Source organism: Paramisgurnus dabryanus, chromosome 4 (assembly GCF_030506205.2).
Source record: "Paramisgurnus dabryanus chromosome 4, PD_genome_1.1, whole genome shotgun sequence".
NCBI lineage: Eukaryota > Metazoa > Chordata > Actinopteri > Cypriniformes > Cobitidae > Paramisgurnus > Paramisgurnus dabryanus.
The window spans coordinates 16,619,088-16,642,590 of record NC_133340.1 but is presented as its reverse complement, the minus strand read 5'-3'; the positions used below and the strand labels follow the sequence as shown (position 1 = coordinate 16,642,590).

Genomic DNA, 23,503 nt, shown 5'->3' with positions numbered 1-23,503 from the left:
TTTAACCTCTTTCATCTCTACTGCACACAAATACTTAAAGGGCAAAATGATGATAACTGATAAAAAGAGAAGAGATTTTATTAAAATCTTACTATGTAATGTTACATTTAGGGAGTTTTTTTAAGCTCTTTTAAAAAACCATTAAGTTAGGCAATTTCGATTCATCTGCTAAATACTTTATATCAATATAACAGCCAATAATAGTTTCATTAAATATAGATTTTCTTATTAAATGTCATTTGCTGTACATACTCTTTGTAATCGACTTTTATTTTAAATCTTACCTGTTACAGCAGCTAGGCATGATGATACCATTGTGGATGTATGGACAGTGTTTGCTTGACCTATATGAAAATGATTTTCAGTAAAGAGGAAATAAAAGCACTTCGATTTACAGCCAACTCCCCATCTGAGTCATTGTTTCCATCATTTTGTTTTGCAGCATTATTTTCAAATCCCTGTTCAAATACATTTAGCATTAAATTAATGAATTAAAAACGAATTAAACTTTAAAGTAAGGATTTTACGAGCTAAAATTATTTTAAAACCTCCTTTGGCAATGCATGTTACGTTCTCTTTTACTTTCCGTTCAGGTGAAGTCGAACCCTTTTTCTTCCCTTAAATAGGTTTCACTACTGACTACTGTACTGGGATCAGTTTTACATCACACAAAAAGATAGTTCTCACATTTTAGAGATCATCAAAAGCTGATCAGAGTCGAGTCTCAGTACAACGGAAGCTTTCCGACCAAAGGAAGTTCGCATGCACCAACACACAGCTAAGAGAGCATTATAGGTGTAAAACCACAACATCATCCCTTCACCTCCTGTCACAGTGGTCTAAAAGATTTATACACACCATGTCAAGAGGAAACAAACAGTCATAACAAATGTAATTAGCAAGACAATTCAGTCAATTTCTCAGCATTCATTGCTGGTCCCCGGTTTATAAGCGTTTGTGTAACGGTTGTTATGAATGAAAAAGTTTAAGCACCGTTGAGCTTTGAAAACTGTTTATTCCAAGTTTTTACTTCAATACACATACTACTTTATTTTGGCAATCTGCAACAACTGTGAACTAATGATTATGTCATAATCACAATTAATTTGAGCTTTGAACTAATAAAATGTTTCATATTTGCAGAACAATAAAAGTTTAGAGAGACAATTGTCATTAACTGGGTTGTGCGAGTTAACATTTACATCACAAGACAATCTCACAAATGTTTTAGCCAATAGCATTGTCAAATCAAACTGATAGTAAGAAACCGTAAAAAAATGAATGGTTTATCACAAACATCTAAAGCACATTTAAAATAATGAAGTAAGAGGTAAATATAAATGGGTGCACACAATAAATTTCAATTCATAAAATTCTTAAAATTCTTAAATCTGTTGACAATGCGACAAAAGCCGAACAAAACAAAGCTTTTAATCTGAGGTACTTAACGCTTACGTAGTGTAACACTATGCTAACAGACCCATATAACAGAGCTGTCATTTGCTGATAAAACAAATACCTGTTTCAAGAAATATATATTTTAACAGATAAGGCAGGAACATTCATTAAATTAACTGCATTGCAATGCATGCATCCTTGTAGTGTAAACAAAGGATTTCAAAAAATTATCTATAATATATACATAGTTTACGGCTCTTCGTCCATGTCATCCAAAAAGCCTGGAAAGCTCTCTGCTGGCTCCCATGTGTTTTGAAATTTTGCCCCACTGACAAAAGAAAAAATAAGAAACTTTAGCATCATCCAAACATATCTGCTTTCACTTCTGAAAGTTTTTGGTGGTGGTTATATAAATTCCTCTCATATCCGAAGCAAATTACTAAAAATAACATTTTAAGTTGGAAGAGAACCTACCACAGTGTGCATGGCATCCACTTCACCCGAACTTCACTATTTCCCTTTTAAAATGAAATTAAATTTAAAATGAGTTTAAAGCACAACACCATTTTATTATTATTTTTAGCTCAATCCATGATTTAAAGCTGATGGGAAAGTGCATTTTAATTTTGTCCTACCTTATTGTTTCTCCATTTCAGGATTTTTTCAACAGGGAACACACCATTGTATGCATCATGAGTACAATCTGAAAAAAATAAAAATAATAAAGGCTTAAACCAGTGTTGGGGGTAACGCATTACAAGAAACGTGCATTACGTAATATAATAATATTACTTTTCTAAAGTAACGAGTAAAGTAACACATTAATATTTAAGTTACTTTTTCAAAAAAGTAATGCAAGTTACTTTTTTTAGTTTAACTCTTTCCCCGCCATTGACGAGATATCTCGTCAATCAAGAGAAAACACTTCCCCGCCAATGACGAGTTTTTCCGTCTTTCCGCAATACCGCTATTATCCACTTGGTGGCAACTTCTGCAACTTTTTAAACCCGGAAGTATTGCCCTATGGCAAGCGGCTGCATGTCCGTGTCTGTTTTAAAGATCGCTCTGAATGGGATCTCTATGAAAAGTCCGTCACAAAAATGGAATTATCTCTGCTTTTTTCTCAAAATGTGGTGTTTTTGCAGAAACCTACCCATATTCAAAAGCTGATTACAAAAGAACTACTGAAGGTAGGATGAAACGTTTTTTTTTTTTTTTTTTTGAAAGCAGAGGGTCTGTTCTTTCATTTGGTATTTTGTATGTTTATATTTGAAGAAGAACATTTTCTGGAAGACATTAAACTTTTGTGAAAATCATGAAAAACCCTGGCGCTGGCTGGCAACTTTTTTTAAAAACGCTGGCGGTGAAAGAGTTAACTAATTTGATAAACAAAATTATGTACTGAATTAAACTAAACAGTCACATTATGCACTTTATGTGTACACGGCTGTGTGGGAACAGTTTGAGTCAGAAACTGAGATGGCAGGCCAGAGCTCGACATTTTTGTGATGAAATATGCAATTTCTGAATGTAGGGCTTTTCAGTCATAAAAACACCTGCAAGGCCTGAACGAGATCAAGCCTCAGCCAAAAAAAGTAACTTAAAAGTAACGAAAGCATTACTTTCCATGACGCAATTAGTTACTTTTTTTGGGGAGTAACTTAATATTGTAATGCATTACTTTTAAAAGTAACTTTCCCCAAAATCGGAGCATAATGATGTAACGGATCTCATTTTATAACATTACCTGACATTTTCCGCTTTTTTGGAGACAGTCCTGAATGATCACTTTCATCGTACTGTTTTTCTTCATCCTTGATTTGGTCAGATCCATGAGCTAACGGTGACTGATAGCTAATCGTATCTTCACTCGAGGAGGCTGACATCACTGCATATACTTTCCTGACATCGCCATCTTCAACACTTGAATCGAAAAATCTTTCTGCTGCGGTACCGTTCTGTGTGCATTTCGAACTGTTTGGGTTGTCCTGCAAAGAAAAGCGTTTTGTGCGTAAAGCAGCCTCCAGCTGCGAGTCCGGGATTCTCTCAAGACGAACCTGTAACTTGGCTTTAAAGTCCTTTTGCACTTTTGTGCCATTATCGTGGATCCGTTTGTGCAGATTCCAAGCACACTGTGTGGCAAACATCTGGTCGCACTGACTGCAGCTGAACAGAGGCCTGCCTTCCCGACTGTGCGCCGACAGCCCCTGCATGGTAGCGAATACTTGCCCGCACCTGTCGCAACTCTGAGGCATTGAGCACTTGTGACTCTTGAACAGGATGTGCGTTTTAAAGCGTTTCTCACATTTTCTGCAAACATATACGGTTGGGACCTGGTGATGAGCTCTGGAGGGGCTCGACTGGAGGTAACACTCGTCAAAAGAACAACACAGGCAACGCTTCTGCATACTGAGTTGCTGCCTGTCACGAAGAGCACGAGCAACGCGAATGTCATTAGCATGTTTTTTCTTTAATCTTCGTTTTGTCACCACAGATTTTTTCTCTTTTGACTTTAACGTGCCAGCGCTTGAGGATGGTCCGTTGGCAAGAGTCTCCCCTTTCATCTGCGACGTGTTCGATGGCTCTACCACAGTCTGTGTGCCGTGGGTGTCCTGGCTGTGGCGTGGATTGTTTTTTGATGCATGGCTTTTCCTTCTCTCACTGCTTGACTCACCTACAGAAAAAACACAAATTAGGATTGCTGGAATAACAAAGGTTTAGTTTTATACAAACAACAAAAACAAACATTGTTTTCAAGTTTCTCTCTAACCAAGAGACAATGCAATTGGGATTTGAAGAAAGACCTTTGGAAACAGTGAATATTTGCACCATTAGTAATAGCTGTGTACTAGCCAAAAGATGGATACATTATAACTTCATACAGTCACTGTTGGAAAGAAGTCAAGTTATGTTGGAAAAAAGCAGGACCTAGAGGCTTTATCTGAAGACCAGTGGACAATTTAGTGCCCCAGATCAAACAAAGGAGACAACTATTACAAAATGTTTCATATGTTTGGGCTGTTATTCTGCATCTTGACTTACTTATATATAAAAATGGACCTGGACATATTTCTTAAATAATATTTATATGTCCATTTATATATAGTCAATAACCATAATCTTCATGGATTTCAACATGATTAATTTCTAGGGATGGGCATGAGTCCTTGAGTGCTCACGAAAACAATGATTGTGTGGGTTTATTTGTTTATTTTTTGTGGTTATGGTGGCATTTGGAGGCCTGGCTAGCGTTTAAAGGACTTGTGGTAGTAAACACTGAGTGTGTGTTTGAAGTCGTGTTGCATTTAAAACATGTGTTTTAAAAATTCCTATTGTAAATTCTGATTTAAAAGACACTAAGGGGCAGTTTCTCGGACAGGGATTAAACTAGTCCTAGACTAAAATAAATGTAAGAGCTGTCCAAACTGAAAACAACTTGTACTGACATATCTTCAAATATATCAGTGCCCTTTGTTTTGCCTCAAAATGCAGACAGGTAATGCTTTTAGTAAGGCATGTTTGTTAAAACTAGTTATATTTCCTTATTAAACTAAGGCTTAGTCCTGGCTGAAGGTAATCCTTGGCCGGGAAACTGCCCCTAAAATGATATAAAACTGGTTTAACTAAAACTTAACGAACATAACCGAGAACAGGTGAGAGTACGAAACGATACAGTTAATCGCAAAAAATGATAGCAAAAGACTTAAAGCTGCTTAATGTTATGAATGCTTTGACTGGATGTATCTTAAAGCACGCTGTTATGGTTATGGTGCACGTCCACAATGTGAGTTAAACTTTTTGTCCAGTACATAACTTAGTTTAAAGGAGTAATCCACTTTAAAGATGGGGTCCATTGACTATAAAAAATACTATGGTAAGTCAATGGGCCCCATCTATAGAGTGGACTACTCCTTTAAGTCCTGCATTTATATAAAGGCTTAATATTACAAAGAGTGCATCATAGAAAGCACTTCAGCCACTATTGTTCATTGTAAAAACAACTTAAATGTCCTAATATTACATTAACATCAATATTCTTGGAATAATCTAAACACTGTTCCAGGAAACAACCCCTTAATTCATTAATAAATGATTATGTGTTCATTTTTCTGTCATAGTTTCTTAAAAAATAAGCTTTATTTGAGTGTTTTTAATAAAATAAAATAAAATAAAATAATTAAGCATGACGCGCCCCTTTAATTGCCAATTAATCGAGTACTCGTTTTTCAGACCTATGGATTAATGGAAATAAACAAAAAGTGACATATATGCACATCCCTATTACTTTCTGCATCAGACGAGTTTTGAAATCTGTATTGTCCTTAGTTGTGGTTTATGTCTACCTGTGCTGCTTGACTTGCCTGCCTCTGGTCCACCAGCACAAGCATTTTCCAGACTGGCTTGTCGGTTTTCCAAAGACGAACTCCCAGATCTTTCTTCAGATCCCTGAAACATACGCAAGATGGAGATTATTACTATTCGAATCTGCAAAATGATGAATTCAAAGATGCATCAAGACTGCAATCCCCTGCAGTTAAAGTTTGGTTGAATCTTGGCATGTCTTCAACTATGACCAAGCTTGAAACTATTCAGTTGCGAATTTTACAGACCTGGTGGTGGCAGCACATCACATTATCTGTATTTTATGAATGTTTTAGTAAAACATGTAACTTGTGAGATGCACTACAACTATGAAAACCAGCAGGACAAGATACGATCACTCACCTCAGTCTGTGGCGCAACTGTGTTCGCGTTTTGTCCACCGGGCTGAGAAACCCAATGCGAAACTTCCACCTCATCATCTTCTCTTTTCAGTTCAGCCAACATCTGAGCCCTTAAGATGGCCTCGGTCTTCTGAAGCTCACAATCTTCTAACTGCTGCTTGAGCTGGTCAATTTCCTTCCAGCTCCGGGTGATCTCCATTCTGGTCTCTGTCAGGAATTTGCTGAAGATTTTGACTATCTCGGAGGTTGTTGTCATCATGAGTCCTTCAACCAGAGTCCTAAACTTTGCAGACAGGGGATCCTCCACTTCCATTGTGTTTGGTTGGTGGCTGGTTTCTTACACAGAAGGCAAAACAGACTTCCTCTTCGACAGCCTTGCTATTGTGCAACTACACAGAGCGAAGTTGAAGGTATAAATATGACATCTCTTTACCTTTAAATAAAGGAGATATGAAACAATTGCATATATATTAGTTATAGGCTGTAGGGACAAATGTGCATTGCCAAACTTTCTTGTCTGTTGATAATACACAGCACATGTTTTAGTTTTTTTTATTACTATTGTAAATTCTGATTTAAAAGACACTAAATGTTATGAAGCTGGTTTAAACTAAACTAAACAGTTTTTGAAGAGCTATACACTAATCTAATGTAAATGAAGAGCTATACACTAATCTAATGTAAATCCTTCCATGGTTGTGAAACGTATGCTAACTTTTCAAGGAAAATAAGCAAAAAATAAATTAAAAAATACAACAAAATATGTTGTTAGAAATAAAAGAAAGGCAGTGAAAATATTTGGAGGACAAGCAAAAAATAAACCGGGACAGCATTAAAAAAAGAAAAACATAACAGTTAATCGATCCTTTTTACGTCAGTCCATAGGGTTCATATTAAAGCCTAGGGATTTAATTGTTATAGACAGGGGCATTTCATAGGGTTAAACGTGCGTGCCTGCTCAAGCAACTAAGCTAACTGAATAACTTTAACTAGACACAAAAAAAAAACTAGTTTTTAATATCTCTAGCGATCTGCTTCTTAGTAACATAAAGATCACGCGGTATCAAGCACGCGCAAGTTTGCGCGTTTAGTTGTTCACTTTATCAATAGTGTTGAACGGGAAACGTTATTTGATGGCGCATTATGAGCAAAGTCTGGAAACAGTCGCAAATAACCAAGTAATAAAAGGCACCCCCTGCATATACTGAAAGAAATGCTTGAAACGAGGTCATCTTACCTTTGAAAAAACAATGATTTGTTTGTTTGACGCAGGCACTCTGGATGTCTCTTTTTTTCTCAGGACGCTTGGGAAAATGCAGCGCAACCGCATAACGGACCGACTGGAAACACGGGTCAGTGTCACACAATTCCATACCGCTTTCACAACACAATGCCCGCGTTGACCAGATACTGTTTTCACGCTAAAGTTTAGCGTTATTTACTCAGTTTTTCTTTATATCGCCCACCACATTTTAGAATAATGTTTAATTAAATAAAGTCGTGTAGGAAAAATGTTTCCTCTGTATTGTTTACATTTTGTCCTATCCTTTGTGTCGTATCCAAGTAGCCCATAACGCATTAGGTCAACTTTTATGTGGATGGCTTTTCTAAAAAGAGGTGCTTGATACTAAACAATTTATTATGTTGGGTAAAAACCATATACATATTAAATGAGTGCAAACATACTAATTATCCCTAAAATATTTATCCATAAATATTCTATCCCTCTCTGACATTTAAACATTTATGTTTGAGCCCTTTCCTTCTAATTATGTATCCTTGCCTTTTTCCACATATACTGTTTTTGTTTTTTATTTTAATTAAAAATGTATACTTTTTTGTATTTTGATATATGAGTGTTGTTATCCCCTAATTGAAGGTGTACATTTTTTTTGTTATATCAATAGAAAAACATTAAGTCAACTTTTTCTAATCTGTATAATGTCATTTATGCCCCTACATGTTTATCAATTGTAATGTTTATAAAAATATTTTAATGCATTTATTGTGAAGTCAGAAATTTTTTATTGCTTATTATTTTCACATCAGTGTTCCTTAAGCCAAATTCCTATTCCTAAACTGACATTATTTCAATCCCTGTTCTTCACAACCCTTTATCTCTACAGACTGCCTTGAAGTGCCTTTAAGTATTGTCATTAATACAATTTAGTTTATACATTACAGGAATAAAAATAAAAACAAACAGCCACACCAAAAACATGATGTCACAGATAATTACATTTTATTTACAAGTTTACATTTTGAACATCACCTCTTTGTACAAGATATCTCTGGCCCACAGGTAAAAGATGTTTCTCTGCAGCAGTTTCCTAAAGCAAAAAAATAAAAAAAAACATTTGAAAACATTGATTTGCATTATCTATATTTTCAAATTCAATATATCTCACCCACCTCTGGTTTCACAGACAAGGATTAAAGCTAGTCCTAGACTAAAACACATGTTTGAGCTGTCTCAACTGAAGATAACTTGCACTGACTGATCTTAAAATATGCCAGTGCCATTGATATGTTTTAAGATACACACCAGTAAAGTCTTTTTCTAAGGCATGTTGATAAAATATGCTTAAACAACTTAAGTCCTAGTCCTGTCTGTGAAACCAGGCATTAGAGTTACGAAACATCCTTTAATTTACATATTTACAAGACAATGAACAGATAAGTATCAGTCTAGCAGTTGGGTGCTAACAACCTCAGGGACTCAACTCCCTGCTGAGTTTGCCCGCACAGCCCATATGTTACAAACAGTTGTTGCATCACTCCTCCTTTAATAGGTGCATACGAAAAGTAGATCTCTGGGTTGTTTTGAGTTGCTAGTACCATGTGCCGGTATAATAGCTACATGACCTCACAACTAATCGTGAAGCACTGAACTGCCATCCATGCAAATACAATTACTATGGGTCATAAATATGCTGAATTTATGAATGAAGAAGTAATACGCCTGTTAAATGAAGCATTATGAACTCGAACCTTTGCTCTTCTTCGAAGGTAATCCCTTCGGTTGTGTAGCATTTTTGTACATCGTACGATCACCTCTGTCTCTCTTCCATACAACTGTGGCAGTGCCGAAATGATCTGGAAAGGACAGGGCACTTTACTCAAACAAAAACATTTCTTTATCTTCAAGCACACTATATAAACTCATGTTAATAAAACAATATAGCTCATCAAATAAAAGAATTAAGTGGATTAAACCTTTGCAGTAATTGGAGCCCACTCAATGTTCCTGCTATAGCACGCCCTCTGCCACACTTGAAACTGCATCAGGATCTCCCTGGCCACTACCTGTTGGAGAAACAAGAAACCAGTAAAACTGGGAAACTGATTGTTAAAAAGCCTCAAGTGAATGCACATTCACTTTGCATAATTGCTTACACTGAATGTTCTCTGTTTGTTTATCGAATGCAAATTTCCTTGTTCTTGGGAGGAGTATTCTGTAACCCTCTGGCCAATCTACAACAAACACAATAAAACAGGTTTAAATAAATATTTCATAAGAATTTATTAACTTTTATTATATTATGCACATGAATAAAAGATGCATTTTGAAAGATGCACGCTGAGAATTGACCTAGTATAATATAAATACATTTTAACTGAACGAATGCAATGCTCAACTTATGAATCATATGCAATATTAATATCTGCACTTTAAATATATTTAAATTCTGATTAGCGTTTATATATGTGTTCTTGCATGTGTTTAACCTTAAATGTCATTTACAGTCTAAAATACAGTTTATGATCTAACTAAAACATTAAAGTTATAGTCTTTCAGAAAACAAAGCAAACAAATCCATCTAATAATGATCTTTATTTAGATGATAATTTAAGTCAGTTAAGTAAAGAACATAAGAAACTTCAGGAAATGGCTTTAGAGTCATCTTGCACTGTCGGACATTTACTGAAGTTGAAAAAAAGCCATTTGGAATGGTGCTTTTTGTTGGATAACGCATTAGGAATGACGTGAAGCAGTTTCATAATGAAAATTGATTTCAATGACACCTTGTTAATGTGAGACGCTGACTTAGTCTGTTAAAATTGTGTCCAGTTAAGGACAACACATTAAATATGTTGTCCTTAACTAGACACAAAATGTGTTATAATTGGAACAACACACATTTAGTGTTGTTTTAACACATATTATATTGTCCCTTTTATTTATTTAAACACAAAATCAACATTAAATGACAAATAATGTGTTACAAAAACACATAGTGTGTTAAATAGCATAACACAAAACAATGTGTAAAAATTGAACATATAATTTCTTAAGAGTGTATTGTGTCTGGCTGCAGTCTTATGCCATATGGTACTACTTATTAAACTGATGGTTCATTTACTTTTTTTCAACAATTCACAAAATTAACTTTGTGAAAAGAGCCAAATGTCAATTTAGGTAATGGTCAGAGTAGCCTTTGGTAAAACTCTATATTAAAAAATAAATAAATAATAATTGAAATGGGTTAAAGACAATTTCCTTATGAAACATTAATTCACAAACATATACCGTATAGACAGAAAAGACTGTCTTTACTTTAGAAAATATATATCAACAATATTACACTATTTTACATTGATACAAAAACAAGATAATTCTTGATAACTAATAAATCCAAGCTAAGTGTATTGAAATATCATGGAACTGTTGGAAGTCTTTGCAAATTTAAACCATAGACATACTGTACATAGATGCTGCACTGGCCACTGAATCATGAGCTATCATTTCTGCCATATTGAGGCCAATTCTGCTTTAAAAACACATAAAATAAAAATGGGTGACCTTTTATTTTCTGGATTTAAAGCCCATAAAAGTCACCATGAAATTGAAATAAATTTTTTTTTAAATAAAATATAGTGTTTTTTTTTTATAAATGACCTATGCTTTTTTAAATCACGTGCCCTATTAATCTTTAATCAAAAACATCAACTCCCCTATATTTTTTCTCATTTCACAAGGGTTGTGGCGAGAAGGGATAAAGCAAACTCCAAAACTTTGTGAAATTTTGCTGTTTTCATCTTAATCTGACTATCAAAAGCTCACGCTTAAAGTCACGATTTAACGGAAGAAGCGATGGTCTTATTTTCATCGTCATGGTGTATAGCAGAGTGAAACAGCTTCAGAAATGGTCGCGCGAGACTTGAATTCGTCCATCGAGAACTGATTGGATTGTTTAAAGTTGGGTCATGTTGCCAACTGCTTCGATCTTTCTCTGGGGCTCGGCCCTCGTGCCATAGCTTGTGACCGGAGGTACAGAGAGATGAATTCGTGGAGGAGATTTGCATTTTTTGATTATGAGGTCAAATGAATTTTTACAAAATAATTCACCTCATAGATAAATCATTTTTTTAAAAAAAAACATTATTCCAAAAAAATGTTATTGTGACTAAAAAGACTAAGGGGCAGTTTCCTGGACAGGGCTTATCCTAGTCCCAGACTAAAATGCATTTGAGCTGCCTAATTTAAAAACATCATGCACTGACATATCTTAATAGGGATACACCGATACCACTTTTTTGGAATACGAGTACGATTACTTGCATTTCAGTACTTGCCAATACCAATACCGAGTACTTAATAAAAAAACATGATTTAAATTTACAGGTAACAGCTTTAGTCATATAATTTAACAAAAAAAACAAAGGACTAGTTTTCCAGTTTGTTGTAAACTCTGCCTCTTTGGACAACACCCGCTCAAACATAGACATTTCTCAGACCGTGGTATCGATTCCAGGTATCGGGGGACTTTTAAAAAGTACGAGTACTTTAGAAAATGTGGTATCGAGGCCGATACCCGATACCAGTATTGGTATCGGTGCATCCCTATATCTTAACATACACCAGTATTGTTTTTTGTAAGGGGTGTTTGTACAAACTACTTAAATGTTCTATTTACTAAGGCCTAGTCCTGGACAAATCTATACCTCAGGAAACTGCCCCTAAATGTTTTGTACTGTTGAGAAATGTAAACGTTATTGTGCTTTATATCCAGCAAAACCACAGGTCATCCATTCACTTGGGCAGTATGTATTCATAAGGCAGTCTATGATATATACAGCAACAATGTAACTTATAGAGTGTTTACTTATTTTCCTGTATTACAGAAATATTATTCAAAGTAGGGATGCATAACGATTAATCGCGATTAATCTATAGCAGAATAGAAGTTTTTGTTTACATCATATATGTGTGTGTGTGTGTGTGTGTGTGTGTGTGTGTGTGTGTGTGTGTGTGTGTGTGTGTGTGTGTGTGTGTGTGTGAACTTTGTATAGATAAATGCACACACATGCATGTATATATTTAGGAAATGTTTACATGATGTGTATATAGATTGGTATATTTATGTATAATTTATATTATATATAAATATATTTTTTCTCCTATACATTTATATATACTACACATTTATATGATGTAAACAAAAACTTTAATCGTTACGCATCCCTAATTCAAAGATTTACAGCATACGAATTTGTCCAGATATGGTTTGTGTCTTTAATGTGTAAATGATTTTAAAAGAGTTGTGAAGTTGGGACAGTGGTCTTTTATTTTAGCTTGCAAGTACGTTTTGTCTTTTTTTTGACCTCTTTAGCGTCTGCTTCCAGTCTGGTTGATCTAGAGATCATTCAGAATGAACGTGTAGTAATGTCACTGCATTGAGCACAGATACCAAAAAGGAGTGTCTTTCATTCAAAGACCAAGACCAAGCATGCTGACTGGGGAACTTTTTATATACCCAACAAAGCAGATCATTTAAATGTGAACAGACTAATTAAGGATCAGTTAAAATATAAATGGTTGTAAAACATATAGATTTATTTCCCTCCTCTTCCGTGGTTTTTCAGTAAATGAGTCTTCATTTGCCTGGGACCCAGAAAGCTCTTTCCACACTGAGGGCAACTGTAAGTCTTCCCTGCATGGCTGTGCCGTCTGATGTGAACTCGCAGGTTGGTGGCCCGATTGAACCTCATCCCGCATTGATTACAGCTGAAGAGTTTCTCCCGCGTGTGGATGTTCTGGTGCTGCTTGAAGTTGCTTAGCCGGGCAAAGGCCTTGCCACAGTGTGGACAGACATGAGGTCTCTCGCCCGAGTGTTGCTGCTGGTGAACTTTCAGCTCAAAGTTGTACGCAAATGTCTGATTGCACTGGGGACAGCTCAAAGGTCTCTTGCCTTTGTGGATCAGCATATGGGCCCTGAGGTCACATGCTTTCACAAAAGTTCTCCCACATTGGGTGCAATGGTGGGATCTTTCTGCATGGATCCTGTGTTTGTCCTGGGAGAAATGCTTGGGGGGCTGTGCATGGCTGATTATTTTCTCGCCCGGACAAACAACATCATGAGAATAGAGGGCGGAACTTTCAGAACCATCGGGCCCTGTATAAATTTGTCCGTTTTCTTGTTGGACAAAAAAATTTGACCTGGACAGCCCCAGCTCTGTTGTGCATATATTACTATGTTGTGCCCTAATACTTTGATGTACCAATGTGTTCACTGAATAAGGTGTGAAATATGAGGTGGCGTCAGGCATGTCGAGAGAGTTTAGATCTGGAAAGCTTTCTACCTGTATCTCCTCCTGATCTCCGTGACTCGGATCAGACATTTCTCCATGGCAACCGTCATCTCTGTTGACGCTTTCCCACACCGGAACCATCTCTTCTTCTTCCTTGACAGGGAGAAGATCCGGCTCGGTCTCCGATTTGACTTTGTTCGGTGAAGATGGTTCCAAATTCTCTTGGCCATCCTGAGATAAAGGACTTTGTAACAGTCGTGAGTGATTTGAGCTTATTTCCTTGTCAAGCGTAAAGTCCTTTTCAGATTGGTTTAACTCTCTCACCCTGTCACTCACGGACTCGCTGTGAACTTCGACATTACCCAGAAGTCTTTGCAGAGCGTCCTGGGGAATTTGTGTGTTAGAAATGGGTGCGGTGATATCTTTAGCAGTCTGCTTTTGTACATCATGTTTGTCTTTGCAATGTAAGTGTGTTGCAGTGTGCACGTTAGACTCCAGTTGTTGCCTTGTACTCCACATGGTTTGGGTCAATGAAGGCTCATTGATTGACTGATCTCTCAGGCTTGGGCCTAAACAAAAGATGCACCAAAAGACCGGTAACAAAATTATTATAAAGTCAAGCTAATATTCTCTGCTTGTGTTTTGTTATATGGGCTGTTCTCCTTTTTTAAGTCCTGTGTGCTGTAACTTACCATGAACCGTCTCCACTGTCTGGCTCTCCTCTTTGTCACTCGAGTCACCCAATCGGCCACATCCACAGTCTGGGCACTGTACTTTCCTTGCTTGTTCCCATTCCTTCTGTCTCACTTTACTTTCGGACAACTGCAGCCTGCGTCTCAAAAGTTCCACTTCCTGTTTACGATGACCCACTTCCTCCAGGAAGCTGTCCTCCACCAGCCTGGTTATTTCGAACATGGCTGATTTAAGGATGGTCTCCATGACAACAGAGAGTTGGGATTGGAATGTGAGGAACAGGGTTTCTGACATTGTCCTGTCGCCTTGAGGACACCAGTGATCGAGGAATAGAGTGTAGATAACCAACAATTATAAGTCAAAGGAAAACAATCACCCTGCAAAAAAGCATATATAGACATTATTGTGATGTTATTACACAATAACAAAGCAATGTTAATGTAAAGGTATATGTACGTGCTGTAATGTTTCACATCTAATATACATTTCGAACGAAGCAACTTCAATCTATACATTTTGTTTTATTAGGCATGTTAAATGGGAATCGAAGCTAAACTTTTGCGTTGCTCTACCAATATAGTTACAGGAACACAAACAACGTGCTATTTACAATAAACCGAATGAATAAATATAACAGTGTTTTAAATAATACGATCGTGTTGGTACAAAATAATGTGATTAGTAATATATTACAATAACCATGTAACAGTTATTACTAGTGCACACGCTCCTTTCACTAAGTGGGCGTATTGTTTTTGTTGTCTTTTAATCCACGTGCAAGATGCAACATACAATGTGAATATTATGGCAAGCGTACATGCACATCATTAAAAACATGTCCGTTTATATGCGTATGAAATCATTTACTCGGTTGACAGACAGCAAGCTGGCTATTGACTCTGCATCCGGGCCTTTCGTTTTTACAGTAAGTAAGCATTACAATGACACGACACTATGACCATTCATACGATAAATACCTTATGAAAACGATCCTGAAAGAGAAAATTTCCCAGGGCTGAATTATTTTCATATATATGTTGTTGTTGTTTATGATAGTTGACAATGTCGTGTGAATCGGATACCCGAAATCGTGATCATCTCTTCTCGTAGCGCCCCCAGTGGTTTGGCGGACATATTTTGATGATAAATTAATCGTACAGTGTTGGGGTTGTACATAGTTGTTTTTTCCCCTTCAAGATAGATTAAACCGTCAAAATATTAGGAGTGTGGTGCAAAATGGAGAAAATACTAAACTTGGTTAAGGTCTTTATTTGGAAAATTCTGCATATCAATTGTATGGGTTTAAATCTAGAATAGAAAAAGCTCACATGAAATAAAGCATACATTGACTAAAATAATTTTTTATGATTATCTTGTTGGTTGTTCCATTGTTTTTGACGAACAAAATGCCATTCCCTTAACAAATTATTATTATTATTTGCATATTAATCACCACTTTAGTAATCTTTTGTAGTAATCATGGTTTAATAGTAGCCATGTTTTGAGGTTTTAACTGTAGTTAAAAGCATAAATAATTTTTGCAAGGTTTTTTCTTCAAATGCCTTGAATCAATAAGCTTTTTGTATTTATGTGATTTCCAAAAACCGAGATTCAATTTGCACTCCAACCACAACACAATACATCTTTAATAATTTACTGTATTTCTGTAAGGTGCAAAGATGTACATTTTTCAGAGTTAGATTTTACCTTTGGCCACTTTATATCCGTTTCCACAAGAAAACTATATCCATGTGCATGTTTAGGGTAAAGATATTACAAATCTGTGCCATGTTAAAAGACAATACTGATTGCCTTTTAAATATTAATATAATTTTTCTCCAGTAGTTTTATTGTGATATGTGGCCACAGACAGATAAAAAAATAAGCAATACACTAAAAAAAGGATTCATTGAATTTAATCAATTTTTGCTACATTTAAACAAAAAAGATTAGTAAAGTCAAATAAAATATAAAACTTTTGTTTAAATGTAGCTTAAATAAATTGATTGCAACCACTTACCTTACAAAATTATTAAATTCCATGAATATTTTTTTTCAGTGTATGTATTCTATGTATTTTATCATTTTTCAGTTTTATACATTTTTTTCATCCATTCCTAGACTGTTTTTATGTTTCTATTGTTTGCTTTAAAGTATAAAGTATTTCCTGTAAAGCTGCTTTGCAACAATAAAATAATAAAATGAAGAAATGAAAAATGATATTATTCTAAATTAAAAGGAATGATAACTGATGACCAAATAAGAACACATAACATCAGTATAAAAGTTGGTATAGCAAATAGTTTGAGAAACATTTAATTTTGTACCTCAACATCACACAATGACACAATATGAAACCAAACACACAACGGTACATTAATTTGGAGGACTTTCTGCATTTTAAATATTTGGAGCATTTAAAATGTAATTATTATTTTCACAAAAAAAAGAAAATATTTTAATTACATTCTCAGAGCCTATGACTGTTGTGGTTTAACCGAATCACCAATAATTTGCATGCATTAATGAAACACATAATGTTTGAGCATGTAATACAATGTGTGTTATTTAGTCATCATGCCATTTCATGTTATTACATTTAGCAGATGTCTTTATGGGTCACTCCTGCTTTGTTTAGACGCATTTTCCACATACTTAAGCATTTCAATATTCAACCATAAGGCATTGATGTACACAAAACAGAATATAAACAAAAGTACATTATGTCAAATGATTATGAAAATGTCCTGTTTGTAATACAGCTTAGCCCATTATGTAAACAAGTTCAAAACCCGTAATGCTGTCACAATTGAATATGTGCACCAATCTAGAGGGTGAATACTACATATCTAAATAAGAAACAAAAAATCTAATTTATATGGTATTTCATTAAGATGTTGTGTTTTATTGTTTAATGTTAAAAAAGTAATAAATAAAGACAGACAAACTTCCAAGTCCTCTTAAAAGTTCTGAAACATGGGCATATCTCATGAAACGGTTACGGGTCTGTAACGTGTGATTTATGCAGTATAGTCATACAAATTTGTAAGGAATGTAACTTAATTGTTATGAAAGGAACAAAAACAAAGGAAAATTATAGATACACCAGTGGGCAACTGTTTAGGGTCACTTAACTAAAACGCTTCTCATGATCTTAAAGTACTTATCCTGAAGGTGTATACTTAAATGTTTAAAATAATTTTGTAGACAAAAATATAAGGGTGATAGATATAAAATTCTCTTAGTAAAAAAACAAAAAAATATATACTTAATATGTACTTGATAATAAAGAAAAGCAGCAAGTCGCTCAGATCCTTACCCTTGCACATTTTCCTGCTTCTAACACAGTTTAATTCATCGCCCGCATCTGTTACATGTGGGGTGCCGCAGGGCTCCATTTTAGGCCCAATTTTAATTCCTTATATATCTTCCCCTACGTTTCATCTTCGAAGGTTACACATCATATTTATGCGGATGATACCCAGTTGTACGGATGCACCGAAAAAAAAAATTAACCAAGGCCGAAAACCGAAACACCGAAAGAAATGATGACGACAATTATTAGTACAAATGCATTTATGGCTATCACTGTGTACTTAATTTACTAGGGGTGTGTGACGGATCACAAATCTCACAGTTCAGATCACATTACAGTTTTTGAGGCACAGATCAGATTATTTTTCAGATCATGTTGCTGCAGACGTGTGCAAACAGCTCGACCGTGAGTGAAACCTGCTTGAGCACGGAGGGGAGGGTGGGTGACGACTGATAATAGCTTGACCGTGAGTGAAACCCAAGCGCTAGCGCACGGATGGGAGGGGCACGGTTGACATTCATTTTCGGTTGACATTTTTGGCTGGATTTTTTATTTCGGCCCGAAACGATAATGCCATTTTCGGCGACCGAAATTTCGGTGCACCCCTACCCAGTTGTACATGTCAGTAAAACCTGGATGAAAATCTATATCTTATTTGTTAGCCTGCATAAATGACATCAAAAGTTGGATGTGTAAAAACTTTCTTCAGCTAAACTTGTTTGGGTCCCCCCATTTGATACATGGTCAGACTCCCAGTTTAGGTCCTCTACAAGCAAATATTGGCAAACGGCCACTCCCAATGAAAATGAATGGTAGCCTGTCGCTCTGTGTCTGTCTCTTGTAGCTAATGTGACGGGGGGGGGGGTTAGAGCTAGTTTTTTCCATCTTAGGAGTTTACGGAAATTAAATGTTCTATCTTTTGGCGACCTAAAGACAGTTATTCATGCCTTCATTTCAACGAGGCTTGGTCAGCAGAAATGTTGTTTAAATGTACTATATAAATAAAAGGGACCCAGACTTAACACATCAACTACACTTGTCCTCAAAGTTGATATGTTAGAAGCAGGAAAAATGTGTAAGGATCTGAGGGACTTTGACAAGGGCCAGATTGCAATGGCTAGACGACTGGGTCAGAGCATCTCCAAAACTCCAGCTTATGTGGGGTGTTCCCGGTCTGCAGTGGCACTATCTATCAAAAGTGGTCAAAGGAAGAAAAAGCGGTGAACCGGCGACAGGTATCAGATCCCCAAGCCGCTAAACACCACCTCCGTCAAGACCATGATATTAACGGAACGCTCTCTGTTATATGTTCCTCAAATACTTTCGCTTCATATATATGATAGTACCTATTTACCCCTAAGTAATCCAGTCACTTGTGTAGCAATGCAAAAGAAAAACTGTTTTAAATTTAGCACACTTCCAAAAACGTTACATGATAGTAAGAACGCAGATGACAGATGATGATTCTACACCTCTTTGTTTCTACCTCTATTATGCTTCACTGCTCATCATATATTGGAGTTTGAAAATCAGAGTGAATTCTCTGATGTCTTTTCAGGTTACATTTCTGGGTAAACCTTTTCCCACAGTCCGTGCAGATGTAGGGTCGTTCTCCCGTGTGAACCCTGCGGTGTGCTTTTAAGTTGCTCAGTTTTGTGAAACTCCTACCGCAAATTGTACAACAGAACTGCCTCTCTCCTGTGTGGATCTGTTGGTGAGCTCTGAGGTGACATAGGTGAGAGAAGCCTTTTCCACATTGGCTGCAATTGTGCATCATCTTCGCCGAATTGTACCGCGTGTCCCCTTGAACTCTTATACTGACCATCTGTGGGCCACTTCTTCCTGGGTTTATGGTGCTGAAACTTCTTTCACCTGTACCGGCTCCTTCAGGGTATTGACGGACTTGAGACTGTTTCGGTGTAGGAAGGTCTTTAGAGATAGCATGTACAGTGTTTACAGGAATGGGGCCTTGATCTGGCACTACTACATTAGGATGTGGAACGATTTTTGTGTTCTTCCTAAGTGGGGATCTGCATGGCTGGCTGGATGGATGCGGAAGCCGGATGGGTTGTGGTGCAAGAGACTGAACCTTGACAGGAGGTCCGGAACACTGTACTTGCTTCTCTGCTTGAGCTCCATGCTGAACCTTCAACTGTGCTTTTTTAGCCATTTGAGGAGTAATCCTCTCCTCCATCTCCTCCCAGTCTGGTGGAAGCATCACAACAACTTCCTGTTTAATGGGCAGTCTCGAACCCTGACACTCTGAAGATGGTAAAATTCTGACTGGGTCCGGCTGAGAAACAGATTCATGGTGTGTTTCAGGATCTGGTTTGGAATCGAACCATTTTGGCTGGTTTCTGTGTGTCATCTCTTCCTCATCGACAGGCCTATCAGTACAAGACAATGTACCCCCGCATGTTTTGTCATTTAGGGAGTTGCGGTCCGAATCTGTATTGTGGAGTCCATTGCTCTCTTCCACGCTTTTTGAAGGATCTTTCTGATTGTGTATTTGAGAGCGTATTACTAGACAGACTTGTGCGTCTCTAATCTCTGTGATCTCTTCCTTTACTTCTCCTCCAACTTTTAGCATATCCTGTCATAAACAGAATGTGAATCACACAAAATGTATTTTGTTGAAATAAAAAACTTTTTTACATTTTAGCAACCTACAGTGACCTCCCAAAAAACGTATGCATTAGGTAGATGACTTTATCCAAAGCTGCAATACATTAAAATACATGCATATTTTAATCAGTGTCAGTATGGGTGTTTCGTCAAATTAAACCCACAACATTTTGCGTTGCTAACACAATGTTCTTTTTTAACTTAAAGTATTAGTCCACTTTCATAAAAAAAATCCTGATAATTTACTCACCCCCGTGTGATGCATGAATTGAATTTCATCCAAGTTGTTTTAGGTCTTTATTTGTTTAGTCGAGAAGAAATTAAGTTTTTTGAGGAAAACATTCAATTTAATTATCTTTATTGGACCTCAACAGTTCACATTTTCAATGCAGTTTAAAATTGCAGTTTCAACACAGCTTCAAAGGGCTCTAAATGATCCCAACCGAGGCATAAGGGTCTTATCTTATGAAATAATTGTCATTTTCATCAAAAAAATATGTACTTTTAAACCACAACTTCTCGTCTTGCACTAGGGGTGTAATGCACCAGCATTAAGTATGCGAAACTACCGCTCCAGTGTTTACAAGTGTGGAGAAAGAGGACCGTTCGACATTGTTGTATGTGAAATGATACTAACTAATATCTTTGTGTCATTTTATTGTTTAAAATGATCCACAAGCGTGCGCTTTACATATGTAACGCAAAACCTTTTGAAGTGATTACGTAATACGTAAGGTTGCGCTGGTGCATCACATGGCTAGTGCAAGATGAGAAGTTGTGATTAAAATTTTTGCCGAAAATGATGATTGGTTGGGATCATTTAGACCTTGTTCACACTGTCAGTCCAAATCCGATTTTGGTGCATATCCAAATGGAATCTAATCACACTTAGAACGCGTTAACGGCAAAAAAAACACATAAAATACGGGTTTTTTTTTCTAATCTGTTTCAGGCTACATCCAGAGGTGGTTTGAAATCCTTTTCAAATCGCATTTCCAGAAATCCATTTCAGTCTGACCGCTCTGATCGCATTTGTGTAGCTTTCCGGTTATGTCATGCTGTCGCGTCACGTAAACCCAACAAGGCAGCTGTCATGCCAGCGCAATGTCACTGCCATAAAAACAGTGCAGATAATCTGGAAAACATCAGAATGCAACAGGACACACAGATCGGATCTAAACAGTCGTCATACATAATGTGGACAGTGAGTCTGTCAAATCGGATATGCACCAAAATTGAATTTGGACTGACAGCGTGAACAAGGTCTTGGTAAAAGACATAAACATATTGGGATGATATGAGGGTGGGTAATTATCAAGATTTTTTTAAGAAAGTGGATTAATCCTTTAAGCGTCAAAATACTTTTAATGGCCGTTTAAAAGTTGTAAAAGTGTATTATACACACATTTTGTTTAGATTTCAGGACCGCTGATGACGTGTCTTGGTTTGGCACTGTGCTTTCTTTGGCATTACATCTCCAGCCACTTTCAGACGAATTCTCCTGCTTTAAAACAAGTGGTTGCTCCAAACCTTAAAAAAAGCACGAGTTAGTATAGACTGCACAGCAACACCCAACTAAACATACAATGCTTTGGATTATTTTGTGGTATTTAGTGATATTATACCATATGGGAAAATGATCTTTAGTTCTATTAAAGATTGGAAAATAATACAATGACATTTTCTATCAACTCCAGCACTACAACTATTTGACATACACTTTGTCTAATTTCTTGAGCTTGCACCCAACCCCGATTTACAACATTTTTTTTATATTATGCATGGAATAATAATGCACACATCAAGTTTTGCATTTGAAATTATTTGAACTGCTAATAGTATCTCGTTACACTTACTGCTCTGTGTTTCAGGGCCTCGGTTCAGCAGTCTTCTCTTGGAGATTGCTGCTCTACCACAGTCCACACACCTCACCCTTTTAAACCTCTCCCGCTCCCTCAGTCTGGTCTCTGACAAGATCAGTCTCCGTCTTAACACCTCCGCCTCTCGTTTTCCTCGATCCATTTGATCCAAAAAGCTCTCCTCCACTAACCTCGTGATTTCGTACATGGTTGTCTTGAGAACGGTTTCCATGACCGCAGACAGCTGGGTCTGGAAGGAGAGGACGAGCGTGTCCGTCATTTCTGTACCTGAATTGCTCGAGCTTTCTCACAAAACGCAAATTTACTGCAACTCATTCATTGCATAAAGAAACAACTGACAGCCATCATCGCGTGAATGATCACTGTTGGTCACGTGCGTTATCTTTATAAATGTTTTCGGTTTGAGTGCTACTCAAATTTGCAATCTGTTCCAACAGGTATACACTGATAAAAGTGCAAACGCACACTTTATGAGCAGGTTATCAAAATTTGATCATAAATATCGGCAGGATAATAAAGTGTTAGCATGTAGCTCATTACATACGTTTAAAGAATGAATCGCGAGCAGAAATAAATGCTTTCTAAACGCGCATAATTAATAGTGTGCGGTTTAACTGTGTACGGACGACTGAAGAAAACGAGATTTTATTTTCAAGATGTTTCACTTATGCATCATTCAGCATGTCACGACGGAGCGTAGCAGACGGGCAGTAATGTTGTTTTGGATGACGTCACGGAGTTGTACGGTGGCCTTGATGGACCTCGCGGAAACCCAGAATCGAGTTTTCCTCTTTTTGCCTAAAACAACACTCCTCTTTACTTCTTAAAAAGTCTGCAAAATACGTGTTTTCCTGTGTGAATTGTCTGGCAATATATTTTCTGTAGCACAGTATTAGCAGCCCAAAGCTTGTGGTTTCGATTCTTAGGAACACAAAAACATCTGTCAAATGCAAGTAGTATATTTTATAATTCTAATATGGTAAATAAAAAACTGTGAAATAAATATAAACAATTGGAGGATCTAAACAAACAACTATAGTCACAATGAAATTGAATTTAAAACTTAATATTTTATTCTTCTTCTTTTTTTATATTGTGGGGATTTTATGAATGACTTATCTGTGAGATTTAATTTTTTATTTTATACCAGGGTTTGTTGAATGCTTTATCCTGATTGGCTGAGAAATGTCCCATGGGTGTTGATTATTTTTCGGTAAACCACAAACATAACCTGTCAGATGTCTTAAAGGGGACATTTCACAATATTTTTTTTAAGATCTCAAATTAAACTTTGGTGTCCCCAGAGCAAATATGTAAAATTTTAGCTCAAAATA

The 23,503-nt window shown here is 36.5% G+C and overlaps 3 protein-coding genes across 6 annotated transcripts; all 3 read right to left on the bottom strand.

Annotated features, from left to right (window-relative positions):
• Positions 1-995: 995 nt before the first annotated feature.
• On the bottom strand, positions 996-7,468 carry LOC135746723 (uncharacterized). Of its 3 annotated transcripts, none has more exons than XM_065265387.1 (7): positions 7,360-7,468; positions 6,124-6,555; positions 5,742-5,844; positions 3,146-4,072; positions 2,034-2,101; positions 1,873-1,916; positions 996-1,726 (listed from the first exon to the last, which is right to left on the bottom strand). In XM_065265387.1, the coding sequence occupies exons 2-7, from the start codon at positions 6,433-6,435 to the stop codon at positions 1,648-1,650; spliced, it is 1,533 nt and encodes a 510-aa protein (XP_065121459.1). In that variant the 5' UTR covers positions 6,436-6,555; positions 7,360-7,468; the 3' UTR covers positions 996-1,647. The 3 variants fall into 3 exon arrangements, with proteins under 3 accessions (XP_065121459.1, XP_065121461.1, XP_065121460.1); XM_065265389.1 differs by having other exon boundaries at positions 5,760-5,844; XM_065265388.1 differs by having other exon boundaries at positions 6,124-6,511; positions 7,360-7,458.
• Positions 7,469-8,327: 859 nt separating this feature from the next.
• On the bottom strand, positions 8,328-15,455 carry LOC135746672 (uncharacterized). 2 transcript variants are annotated; one of them, XM_065265328.2, is made up of 7 exons: positions 15,326-15,455; positions 14,348-14,725; positions 13,707-14,224; positions 9,519-9,596; positions 9,339-9,428; positions 9,114-9,218; positions 8,328-8,452 (listed from the first exon to the last, which is right to left on the bottom strand). In XM_065265328.2, the coding sequence occupies exons 2-7, from the start codon at positions 14,640-14,642 to the stop codon at positions 8,369-8,371; spliced, it is 1,170 nt and encodes a 389-aa protein (XP_065121400.1). In that variant the 5' UTR covers positions 14,643-14,725; positions 15,326-15,455; the 3' UTR covers positions 8,328-8,368. The 2 variants fall into 2 exon arrangements, with proteins under 2 accessions (XP_065121400.1, XP_065121399.1); XM_065265327.1 differs by lacking the exons at positions 8,328-8,452; positions 9,114-9,218; positions 9,339-9,428; positions 9,519-9,596 and having other exon boundaries at positions 12,335-14,224.
• A 3,447-nt stretch (positions 15,456-18,902) lies between these two features.
• Positions 18,903-22,894, bottom strand: LOC135785924 (uncharacterized). The gene is made up of 3 exons (XM_065295554.2): positions 22,146-22,894; positions 21,695-21,819; positions 18,903-20,257 (listed from the first exon to the last, which is right to left on the bottom strand). The coding sequence occupies exons 1-3, from the start codon at positions 22,426-22,428 to the stop codon at positions 19,163-19,165; spliced, it is 1,503 nt and encodes a 500-aa protein (XP_065151626.2). The 5' UTR covers positions 22,429-22,894; the 3' UTR covers positions 18,903-19,162.
• Positions 22,895-23,503: the final 609 nt, after the last annotated feature.